At 36.2% G+C, this 12,382-nt stretch overlaps 1 protein-coding gene across 3 annotated transcripts; it reads right to left on the minus strand.

The window, feature by feature from the left end:
* Positions 1–1,845: 1,845 nt before the first annotated feature.
* On the minus strand, positions 1,846–11,282 carry nlrc3l (NLR family, CARD domain containing 3-like). Of its 3 annotated transcripts, none has more exons than XM_048160568.1 (7): positions 11,109–11,282; positions 10,920–11,006; positions 8,603–8,716; positions 8,131–8,274; positions 7,746–8,046; positions 6,754–7,000; positions 1,846–4,251 (listed from the first exon to the last, which is right to left on the minus strand). In XM_048160568.1, exons 2-7 carry the CDS (start codon positions 10,958–10,960, stop codon positions 2,660–2,662), a joined length of 2,439 nt encoding a protein of 812 aa, XP_048016525.1. In that variant the 5' UTR covers positions 10,961–11,006; positions 11,109–11,282; the 3' UTR covers positions 1,846–2,659. The 3 variants fall into 3 exon arrangements, with proteins under 3 accessions (XP_048016525.1, XP_048016524.1, XP_048016523.1); XM_048160567.1 differs by having other exon boundaries at positions 7,746–8,049; positions 10,920–11,003; positions 11,109–11,281; XM_048160566.1 differs by having other exon boundaries at positions 7,746–8,049; positions 11,109–11,281.
* Between the last annotated feature and the right edge of the window lie 1,100 nt (positions 11,283–12,382).

Raw genomic sequence — 12,382 nt, forward strand, 5'->3', positions numbered from 1 at the left:
TATGTCAAAGTCAGACATGCCCGTTTGCTGGCTGTGATGCCTGGTTACTGGTTTAAACTTGACCCAGGTTTGTAAAAGATTTTTGGGTCAGCACACCTTAATAGCTTCAACAATTGATTGCCAATTAAGTTTAGAATAGAATGAACCAATCAGAACCCAGTTTAGGTCAGATAGCTGCTAATGGTGGATATTTCGATGAATCAAAAATGTAAGGTTTTTCTCTGTATAAACTGTTTATGTAATAAAATATGTTTTCGTAGTTTGTGTTGTCCCTTATCAGTGCAAAATGATCACAAATTAAAAAGGATTCATGCCAATATTGTCCAAAACCCCACTTTTCTAGGGCGTTTTGGAGGGCAGTGTGTGTGTGTGTGTGTGTGTGTGTATGTGTGTATATATATATATATATATATATATATATATATATATATATACACACTACCGTTCAAAAGTTTGGGGTCAGTAAGATTTTTTTAATGTTTAATGTTCAATGTTGAAAACAGTTGTGTACAATTTTTTTTTCAAAATTCTTCAATGAATAGAAAGTTCAAAAGAACAGCATTTATTTAAAATAGAATATTTTCTAACATTATAATTGTCTTTACTGTAACTTTTGATCAGTTTAACTCATCCTTGATGAATAAAAGTATTGATTAATTTTATTTCTATCCCCCAAAAATAAAATTAAAATTCTTACTGACCCCAAACTTTTGAAAGGTAGTGTTTAATGTTACAAAAGGTTTAGATTTCAGACAAATGCTGTTCTTTTGAACTTTCTATTCATCATAGCATCATGAAATAAAAATGTAAATGACCGTTTTCAACATTGATAATAATCATAAATGTTTCTTGAGCATCAAATCATATTAGATTGAATTTTGAAGGATCATGTGACACTGAAGACTGGAGTAATGATGCTGAAAATTCAGCTTTGATCACACACTGTAAAAAATTACTGTGATTTTAACAGTAAAAGACTGTAAAAATGCTGCGGTGAAAAACTGTTAATTGGTTTACAGAAAGTTTCCATACTATATACGGTGAATAACTGTAATAGATCTAACGGTACATTTAATGTAATTTTACGGTAAAATACCGTTAAATTCACAGTTTTTGAAAGTGAAAAATAACAATTCATTGTAAAATTTACAGTGAAAAAACGTAAATTGACATTCCCACAATTCCCTGCGTGACACTTCACATTTGATATATTTTTGTTGAAATAACTCTGTTTCTTCTTAGTTTTTCTCATTTTTTTCTAATCAGTTATGTACATTAGGGTTTTATGTTACATCTAATGTTGTTAAATTAATGTTTATTGCATTTTTAAAATTTCATGCATGTTACCATGATGGTGTTTAGTGTGTGTGTGAATGACACTGTGTGCACCTTCTATATGTTAGTGTTGTCCTTCTCAGCTTGTGGAAAATCTGCTTGTGATGAACTTTGATTCATCATGTGACTCTTATCACCACTGTGTTTGGTGACTGTCAGTGTATTATAAAGATACAAAACAGATATTAGTACTTCATTAGGTTGGTAAATTAACATTATTTCAGTTAATGAAATATGTTATTTTACCATAAATTTTCCTGGGATTTTTTTTACAGTGTACTGAAATCCAATGTTAAATATACATATTTAAAATGTAAAATTCACATGTAACTCCGTAAGTATGTTTACGGTTTGATGTCATTTTTACAGTATTGTTCTGGTAACCACAGCTGCCGGTATTTTTCCGTAGAAACAACGGGATTTTTTTTTTACAGTGCAGGAATAAATTACACTTTACTGTATATTGACATAGAAAACAGCTGTTTTAAATTGGAATAATATTTCACAATATTACTGTTTTTGTTTGTATTTTTAATCAAATAAATGCAGGCTTGGCGAGCAGAAGATATATATATATATATATAATTCCATCCAATTGTCAGTGTGTATATCAGCAGACAGGACTAATGAACATATATTCAAAGCTTATCGGCAACTACATGATCGCTTTCGGAAGAGTAAATCTGAAGCACAAGTAAAATCCATCAATATTTTATAAAAAAACAAACAAAAAAAACTGAAAAACAACAGAAACATGAATAAAAATAGCAGAACACTGTATAGTCAGGATAATTCTAGTTATGCATGTTACACACAAACAGATCACTGAATAACATGTTTACTAGAGTTTATGTTGGGTACTGGTGATTCTGGAAACCAGCGATGGTTGATGAAAACCGCACGTCCAGCTCTTCAGCCCCTTGAAAGCACTGTATGCACTTTAATGATATTACTTAGTGCTATCATCATTATCTATTTTCATTGTCTATAAGCTGTAAATAGAAGCAAACACATCATCATACTGACCCAAACAAGCAAACTAATGTTCTCCGCTCAGCACCAAACAGAAGGTACAGCTCACCCAGTTTTAATCATCTGACTTTATAAAATACACACAATTATGCCATTCAAACTCATGCTTTTTTATCTCAGAAACAAAAACGTATTGTTTTATCACCGTAATCCCGGTCAATGAAAGCAGCAGGGACCAAAAGCTGTACATATTTTTGGGTGAACTATCCCTTTAAGGCATTGATTTGTGGGGGACGCTGCTTTTAGTTTAGTGTTCCACAGTCCCGTTCGAGAGATTAATCCATTTTTTCCCTCACCTTCTCTTCTCTTCTTTGCCTTCCTCCAGTTCCACCAGGCACAGCTCCAGGTTTCTGCGCCTGTCGGGGTGGATGTTATCTTTCATCTTTTTGTTGATGTATTTGACCACTTCCTCCGTGCCTTTGGCTTTGGGATGATAGTGATTGAGCAGGTATCCACGTAGGTTATCCTCGGTTCCTGGAGTCACCAATCCGATCAAAAAGCGGACAAACATGTCCAGATGTCCGTTTGGAGAAGCCAGCATGCGGTCGATGGCGGGACGGTACATCTCGATCACGGCGCGATCCTTGTTTGAACTTTGTAGCCAAGACATTTGGCTCGATATAAACACATTTTTCCCATGTTTCCTAAACGCCACATATACGTACATGGCAGCCATGTACTCCTGGATGGTAACGTGGACGAACTTGAAGGTCCACGTCCGATTGTCTTCGCTCGCCCGCTTGACTTCGGTGGTTAATTCATCCCGAGAGCGCAAATCTTCGTAGGTAAGGTTAACGGCGGTCAAATCTTCCACGGTAAACCAGTCCCGTCCCTCTAGAATCATCCGATACGCCATTTTCCCCATCATCTCTATAAACGCCTTATCTTCATCCCTCCACTTTTGCGCCTCCACGCTACAGCCGCGATACTTCTCGAACGAGCGGTTCATTTGGACGACGATGTACTGCGAATAAAATGCAGTGATGCCAGGTGGGTGTTTGCCGTAGTCGGGATCTCGAAATGCTCGTTCGAAGATAAACGCCACCATCCAGCTGAAGAGAGGAAGGTGGCAGATGATTTCAAGAGCTTTGGAGCGTTTCATGTGGTTGAAAACCTTCCTACCGAGCTCAGGCTCGGTGGTTCTCTTCGTAAAGTACTCTTCCTTTTTGTCATCTGTGAATCCTCTCAACTCTACAAACCTGTCGATCAAATTTGCAGGAATTCGGTAGGCGGCTGTGACGTGGCTGGTGATCCAAACTCGGGCATTAGGAAGCAACGTGCCTTTGATTAGGCTGGTGAGAAGGGCATCTAGTGGTGCTTTCTTCCTGGCACTTGTTACAATTTCATTGTTTTCGAAGTCCAGTTTATGACGGCAAAGTTCTAAAGCATCGATAATGAAGAGACTCAAGCAATCTTCCTTCTCAATGAATCCGATTTCTTCAGCTTCGGCGAAATAGCTTGAGAGCGTCTCTAGGAAGCTCAGATCTCCACTTTTCGAAAGGTGCAACTCCTTTGCCGGAAGTGGGAACACAAACTGAAAATCCTGATTGGTTTTTCCCTCCATCCAATCAATGATGACCTTATTCACGGCCACAGTTAAACCACAAGCAGGAATTCCTGTCATCATGACCGTACGGATTGGTTTTGTATCATTAGGAAGGGGGCAGAAGATGTCGGCAGCCCTGATTACGGTCTCTTGGATCGTATACGGTATCCGTCGGACCTCATTCTCAGGGTTGATAGGCTCTCTGGTGCCTTTGATGACTGTTACAGGCTCGACGTAGACGTCACTGATATAGCGCTGCTGACCTGGACGACATCGGCCCTCGTAAAGAGAGTAATAGCGCCTGTCGTAGGCTATTTTCAGATCATACTGTAACAAGGCTGGAAAGAAACAAAAAGACAAAGTTACAGACTGAAGATGGGGACAAGGAATTTATTATGCTTTTTTACATTGCAAACTTTATTTTATATCACATTCTGTACTGAACTATTTATCCATATTCAAAAATTAAAGGAACAGTTCAGTCAAAAGTTATTAATTTTTTCTCTTTCTGGTTACTCTGTAGTTATTTTCAAGGTGTGGTTCATAAGAATCTAACGCCTAATTTTGAAAAATCCCCAGTTTGGGAGAATTGTGTGTGCTAGATTTTTTATTTTTCATTAATTAGTAAAACTGGTCAGATGCCGATAACAATTCAGATTTCTTTTTCTTTTAGCAAAACATACCAAGTTACATAAGGTGAGACTCAGGCTAACGTTTTTGTGATAATTACTATATTTTTTTAAATTACATAGCCATTGTAAATAGCTATTTAGATTCATACAGAAATATACTGGAGATCAGTCACGTTCATGATGTGGGTGGGGGGGTATTCAACAATATTGTTTAATCAACATTGTGAGTCAGAAATAACCTTACACTACCGTCAAAGTTTTGGGTCAGTAAGACTTAAATTAATACTTTTATTCAGCAAAGATGCATTGTGATCATAAGTGACAGTAAAGAAATAATGTTACACAAGATTTTATTTCAAATAAATGCTATTCTTTAAAACTTTCTATTCAATACTGAAAAATAACGTATCATTGTTTCTACAAAAATATGATTTTCAACACTGATAATAATGTAAATGTACATTAGACCGATTTCTAAAGAAGATCATGTGACACTGAAGACTGAAGTAATGATGCTGAAAATTCAACTTTGATCACAGGAATTAAATTTTAAAATATATTAAGTATTTTAAACTAATAATATTTCACAATTAGGGCTGTCAATAGATAAAAACTTTTAATCACAATTGATCACACCCCAAAAGGACACCAAATAACTAAATTATATAAAGAGCCCATATAATTAATACATTTATGCACACCAAATTACACTTGGGAAAACAACATTACCCTGAATTCTGAAAAGTTTTGTTCTGTATAGTATGTGTACAGTGCCACAACAAAGAGCTCGTTTACATTTTAGACAAGTCAAGCTGTGATACCGAACAGAGCCAAAAAAAAAAAAAAAACCCTAAACCAACCGCCTTGACCTGACAAAATACCTGCATACCTGCATCAATACATTATACCGAATGTATGTGGAAACAATGTAAATGTACTGAAATGTGTGTGTATATAAAATACAATATGCGATCAGTGCATCAAGGGCAGACATACACGGTTTAAGCATCTATATAACGGACTCACTCATTCTTACTCTAAGACTCCAGCACATCACTGCAATCTTCTTTACCTTGATTGCAATCCTCATCCATTAAAACTTTACTAGCAAGACGGTGGTTTGCTTTATTTAGCTAAGAAACATAGTTTGCATATTAGGGCTGGGACGATGCATCAATTTGTGATAGAATCGGTCCAGAATAATTGTGATATTTTCCGAATGCATAGCGATTCTCTCTCGAATCGATTCTGAGCTTAGTTTTTAACAGCAGATGGCGCTCTAGGCTAGTTTTTAACCGCACACTCAAATGCTCACGAAGAAGAGTGCTGGAGAGCACTTGTGCGAGTCAAGTTGTTAAATATACTTGCACCTCGGCTCAGAATGCTTTTATGATGTGAGAATAAATGTAAACACAGCCCACTGCGAACACCCTTGTAATATGCTTCAACCTTTTCGAATTTTATGAATGATTATTTTAGGTTCAAGTGGTGTGTGTAAAGAAATTGTAAGCAGGCAGAGTACAGTTGTTTCTAAAGCACATAGTGCCACCTGCTGTTAAAAACTAAGCTCAGAATCAATTTGCAATACATTCAGGAAATATGTGGTAAACTCCTGACTCCAAAGGTCATCTAACTGCATGATGTAAATTACATTAATGATGCAATTTTATGTGCTCCAGTAATTTATCTGTGTTAAATTCTTTTAACGCGTTAAGGATTTTGATGTAATCGCATGCTTTAACATGTTCACGTTGACATCCCTAAATTACTTTTTTTACTGTGTTTTGATCAAATTTATATACGGATATTAGGGATGCACCGATAGGATGTTTTGGGGCCAATACAGATACTAATTTTATCAAGCTATTATTGGCCGATTCCGATATTTTTCAGTTGCTCAGCTCAGTGCCTTCACGTAGTTAATAACTAAACCATCGGTTTGTTAAATATCGGTAATAAATATCGGCGGCTGATACATTGGTGCGTCTCTAACCAATATACAATAAATAAAAAAAAAAAAAAAAAAAAAAAAAAAAAAAAAACCCAAATATTAATTACATGATCATTATTGATGACTTCATGTACATCATCAGCTCTAAAGTGATGAAAAAAGCTTGAGTAACGATAAGAGGGTTTTTTTTTTTTCGTTTTTTTTTGGGAGAACTGTTCCTTGAGCGTCTACCAGGTGATTTGTGAAAGCAGCTGTACCTCTTCTACAGGTCTTCTTCAGGATTTTGGCCATATCGTCCTTTCCGATGTTATGGAGGTTTCGTACGGTGAGATACAGAGCCTCTCCCAGCCCACAGACCTCAATCATTTTATCAGCCAAATCCAGCGGGTCGTTAAGATCCGCTATCATCGGGTAGTTCTTCCTGAATCTGCAGTGAGAGCTTAGACTACGCTTATAATAGGAAATATCTGATGGCTGGAGCCGACTAAGACTGTTCACCATGGCCTGAATGAGACAAAAACAGAAACATCTGTAATATTTCTCTCTATACAGCTCAAAACACATGTAAAAGCCATGTCGGGCAACCACTTAACTCTATAAAGCCTACTCTATCATGTTTAATACGCACATTCCTAAAAGGTCTCTAAATGATCAGCATGATAAAAACTTGACAAACCTGTTGTCCACAATCTACTACATGCCTTTTTGTCAGATTGATAGTTTCTAAGAAGTTTTTACCGAATAAAAGGCTTTTATTCATTCATCTCTCAATCATAATTGTATTGCATTGCGTTGAATGTTTTAAAACTACAGAGCTTTAATCATAAAAAACATTTAAATATAGAGTGAATATTTATATGCATTTATGCAAGTAGTCTGTTATAAAGATCTCATTGATTTACATTACAATCATCAGAATTTCATCTTATCATTTAAATATCAGCATCTGCACCAAATTGCATATTTTTCTCAGTTTAATAAAATTGAATAGAAAACCAAAAATTGAGTTGTTTCTAGTCGAGTTTGAGCTCCATATTCTCACTATATCATATGAGCCATAAAAGGCTGATGTATCAAATATGATACTCAAAACAACATCATTTTGTCTAAAAGGTTTAATAAACGGTTCCATTTTTTTAAAAATGAGACTTTTCTGACAACTATTTCAGAAACTACTTTTAATGTTATTCATTAATGCAACCAAGTTCTTGTTTTCTCCAAATTAGTGGAAACAAAACCAGCAACTGACCGTTAACACGTGGCGCAGAGTGAGGGAGCTGTGAGGGTGTTGAAACTGCAAACCAGAGCCCTCTGGAGGACGCGGCGGAGGCTCCTTCGGTTCATCAAAAGGTAAAACAATTTCATCATAATCATAAACCGGCTCCTCAGTCCGCACCTCCTGCACCTCCATTGAAGCACTTTCATCCTGCGGCTCCGGCAGGTCTCTCTCATGCAGCTCCTCCATGTCTCTGTCATTCGGCTCTTCATTTATCGCTCTCTCTGTCCTTACTTCGCTCTGCATCTCAGATTGATCCAGGCTCATGGACTCCCTGCTAAAGACAAGAAAAGTGAGTCTGGTGAGTATAAGTAAACTACTCTTTTTAGATGCATGTGTGTGTTGTGGATGTAGTTACTCATGTCGGGGAGGAAAGGCTTCTTCTTTGTGCGTGATTGACTGTGGTCTCAGGAACAGACCGTCTTGGTAGATGCTGGACTGGTGTGTTTGTGTGCGTTCGGTAATCGCAGTCTCTGGTGATTCGGAGCGGTAAAGCCTGAGCCTGTACAACATATACATGATATAAATACATGTATGGACCATGAAATTATTCACTTTTGTGACCAAAACATTATTTTAGTGTACTTCATATAATGAAATATACCTCAAAACAAGAATGAACCATCAGTTTAAAATGATTAAAAGGAAGTTATTTTTTAGTGTACCAATTTCAAAAGCTGACTCGATCCAACCTTATGTAATATAAATAACTTGTAGTTTTTGTCATGTTTGACATGATTAATAAAGCATGACATATTCACACTAATTTATCATTACTATTATTCATAGAATGAGACTTTTTGTGTGCATTAAGTTGTGTATTACTGTACCTTGTTTCTGTTTGTTTATTCGGAGGTTCTTTAAGGTCATCATCATCATCATCTTCATCATAATCGTCGCTATGCATGGAGCCATAACTGCTGGGCGGCCGGTTAGTCATGATCCTCAAAAACAAATGTTCACATCAACGTTAAAACAGAAACACAATGACAGCAGCTGAAACGATCATCGTAAAAAGCTCAAAAACATACTTTTGCACACCTGTAATTCAGAGGCCAAAAATCACTCTGAACCTTCAGCTGGATTTAAATGCACATAATAAAAGCGACTCAATTGTGAACCAACCCGAGTTAACCTGACTGTCCATGAAATGTCTAAACCAGCAAAGACTTGCTTCTATAAATGCAGATTGTATTTCAAGCCAAAAATCAAATTCTTTCATGACAGAAATGGCTTGATATTTGATCAGTCAGGTTAGGTGTCTAAAACACATGCTGGTGGGAATGAAGAGATAATCCTGATGTTCTCTGAACAGATAAACATCAAGTTAGAAAAAGCATTCTCTCATATTTCCAATTCCTAACAATAAGGAAACAAGTTTGTTTGGTGGTTTTAAATGGAATTACACAAAAATTTGCACCAAAATGTCTATGTATATATATACAGTTGCAAGAAAAAGTATATGAACCACTTGCAGAATCTGTGAAAATGTGAATAATTTTAACAAAATAAGAGAGATCATACAAAATGCATGTTATTTTTTATTTATTACTGTCCTGAGTAAGATATTTTATATAAAAGATGTTTACATATAATCCATAAGACAAAAATAGCTGAATTTATTAAAATTACCCCATTCAAAAGTACGTGAACCCTTTTACCTGATGATCTACGACTGTTTGTTTGTTTTGTGATGGATGTTCATGAGTCTCTTGTTTGTCCTGAGCAGTTAAACTGAGCTCTGTTCTTCAGAAAAATCCTCCAGGTCCTGCAGATTCTTCAGTTTTCAAGCATCTTTTGCATATTTGAACCCTTTCCAGGGGTGACTGTATGATTTTGAGATTCATCTTTTCACACTGAAGACAATTGAGGGACTCAAACACAACTATTAAAAAAGGTTCAAACATTCACTGATGCTCCAGAAGGAAACACGCCATCTATTAATGCATCATGTTTCCTTCTGGAGCATCAGTGAATGTTTGAACCTTTTTTAATAGTTGTGTTTGAGTCCCTCAATTGTCCTCAGTGTGAAAAGATGGATCTCAAAATCATTCAGTCACTGCTGGAAAGGGTTCAAATATGCAAAAGATGCTGGACCTGGAGGATTTTTCTGAAGAGCAGAGCCCAGTTTAACTGATCGTGGATCTTCAGGTAACCACACACAGTATTGAGAATCAATGGTTCACATACTTATGAATGGGGTTATTTTAATAAATTCAGCAATTTTTTTTGTCTTATGGATTATACGTAAACATCTTTTTTGTAAAATATCTAACTCAGGACAGTACTACATAAAAAATAACATGCATTTTGTATGATGTTTTTTTGTTAAAATTATTCACTTTTCACAGATTCTGCAACTTTTTCTTGTAACTGTATATATAAATGTGAGAAAGTGGTTAAGAAAAGTGTGAATAACGAAACACAGAAAAAGAAGTGTAGATCCCTTAAACAAAATCATACTGATCAACAACTATTCAAAACTACTGTCTCAAATTAAACTCATCTGTCCTGATTTGACCTTAAAGGGATACTATGGTAGTCAGATCTGTTTGTTTACTGCCATTCTTCCAAATAACTTCCTTTGTGTTCAGAAGAACAAAGACATCTATATAAGTTTGAAACAACCTGAGGTTGAGTAAAATGACAGATTTTGAGGTGAACTATCCTGTTAAAGATCTCTGCAGTTGTTGTGTGATGATTTCAGATGCAATCCTAATCTATTATACCGAATTTACATGTATATTTATTATTATATATGGTGTCACTTAGTAGTCTTTTAAATAACTTGAAACAAACTAGCAGTTGTGCAGGGTGGAAGAGGGTATTATTTTTCGGTGTACATATCTTTATATGTGGGTGTACATTGCTTTTTAATGTAACCGACAAGTTATGAACAGACACAAATTGATCAAAAGATAAGAAAAAAAATGATAGTTACTCGCTATGTGCAATGTGTGTGTGTGTTATTTCTAGTTAGTTTATCATTTAGTTATTTAGCTTTTAGGGCATTATTTGTCCTTTCTTTAATCTGGTCTAGCTAGAGTTACAAGTAACCGTGCTAGATCTGGTTTGGCAGAACTAAGGAAAACAGGCCGGTTGGACGGGACTGAAATGAAAAAAGATAAACAGTCTTCTCACACTTACCTATCCACTTCAGAATCACTATATTCACCAAAATTACTCATGATGATCTTTATATGGTCCTTACAGACGATAACAGCACAGCTCCTGCTTCAAAAACAGCACATAAACACTTTTTTACAGCCGAATAGGGAACTTGCTCTTCGCCATATTTGGGAGTTATATAATACACATAAAGCGACAAAACCGTACCCAAAACACGTATGAATCGCTCGAGCGTTAAAATGAAGGATCCAATGTCATCTAGTTGATCAGTTCGCTCTCAAAAACGAGCTTGAAACTTCGACAAATTTCATCCGTTAACGACTCGACCTCGCTTTCCTCTTCCGCATTTCCTGCTGTCATCATCATGCTCGTGACGTCATTTACTTTCGGTTTCGAGCAGCGCTGCTAATGAGAGCAGATCATTTCTGAATCAAGTCTTTGTAGAGGGTTTATTAACAATAATAATAAAAATTTTTTATACATTTTAGTTTAATATTTCATATAATAAAGCTTTACAAAAAAAAAAAAAAAAAAAAAAAAAAAAGTACTGCTGCTGCAGTATGAGTGATCAACCTACTATAACATGGTAATGATATATCACCATGGTTTTAAATAGCTGTAATTATTGTAATTTACACATATGTATCACAATGCAGGACAGACAGAAAAACAAAAACAGAAAGACAGACAGACAGGTAAAAAGACAGACAGACAAACAGAAGGAAAAAAGACAGACAAAGACGGCAAGACAAAGACAGACCGGTAAAAAGACAAAGACAGACTGGTAAAAGACAGACAAAGACAAAAACAAAAACAGACACAAAGGCAAACAAAGACAGACAGACATACATACAGACAAAAGACAAACAGACAGACAAAAGGACAGACAGACAGACAGACAAAAGGACAGACAGACAGACAGACAAAAGGACAGACAGACAGACAGACAAAAGACAGACAGACAGACAAAAGACAGACAGACAGACAGACAGACAGACAAAAGACAGACAAAAGACAGACAGACAGACAGACAGACAGACAAAAGACAGACAAAAGACAGACAAAAGACAGACAAAAGACAGACAGACAGACAGACAAAAGGACAGACAAAAGGACAGACAAAAGGACAGACAGACAAAAGACAAAGACAGACAGACAAAAGACAAAGACAGACAGACGACAGACAGACAAAGACAGACAGACAAAAGACAAAGACAGACAGACAGACAGACGACAGACAGACAAAAGGACAGACAGACAAAAGACAAAGACAGACAAAAGACAAAGACAGACAGACAAAAGACAAAGACAGACAGACAAAAGACAAAGACAGACAGACGACAGACAGACGACAGACAGACAAAAGACAAAGCCAGACAGACGACAGACAGACAAAAGGCAGACAAAAGGACAGACAAAAGGACAGACAAAAGGACAGACAGACAAAAGACAAAGACAGACAAAAGACAAAGACAGACAGA

This window comes from Megalobrama amblycephala, linkage group LG16 (genome assembly GCF_018812025.1).
Source record: "Megalobrama amblycephala isolate DHTTF-2021 linkage group LG16, ASM1881202v1, whole genome shotgun sequence".
In the NCBI taxonomy this organism is placed as follows: Eukaryota; Metazoa; Chordata; class Actinopteri; order Cypriniformes; family Xenocyprididae; genus Megalobrama; species Megalobrama amblycephala.

What these genes read in the sequence shown, in the direction of transcription:
- nlrc3l (XM_048160567.1), bottom strand. Translation starts at nt 10,960, where the DNA reads ATGAGTAATTTTGGTGAATATAGTGATTCTGAAGTGGATAG. An exon ending in GCCTTTCCTCCCCGACATGA is followed by an intron (nt 8,050 to 8,130) that starts GTAACTACATCC and finishes TCTTGTCTTTAG; the next exon opens with CAGGGAGTCCATGAGCCTGG. An exon ending in GAAGAAGACCTGTAGAAGAG is followed by an intron (nt 4,252 to 6,753) that starts GTACAGCTGCTT and finishes GTTTCTTTCCAG; the next exon opens with CCTTGTTACAGTATGATCTG.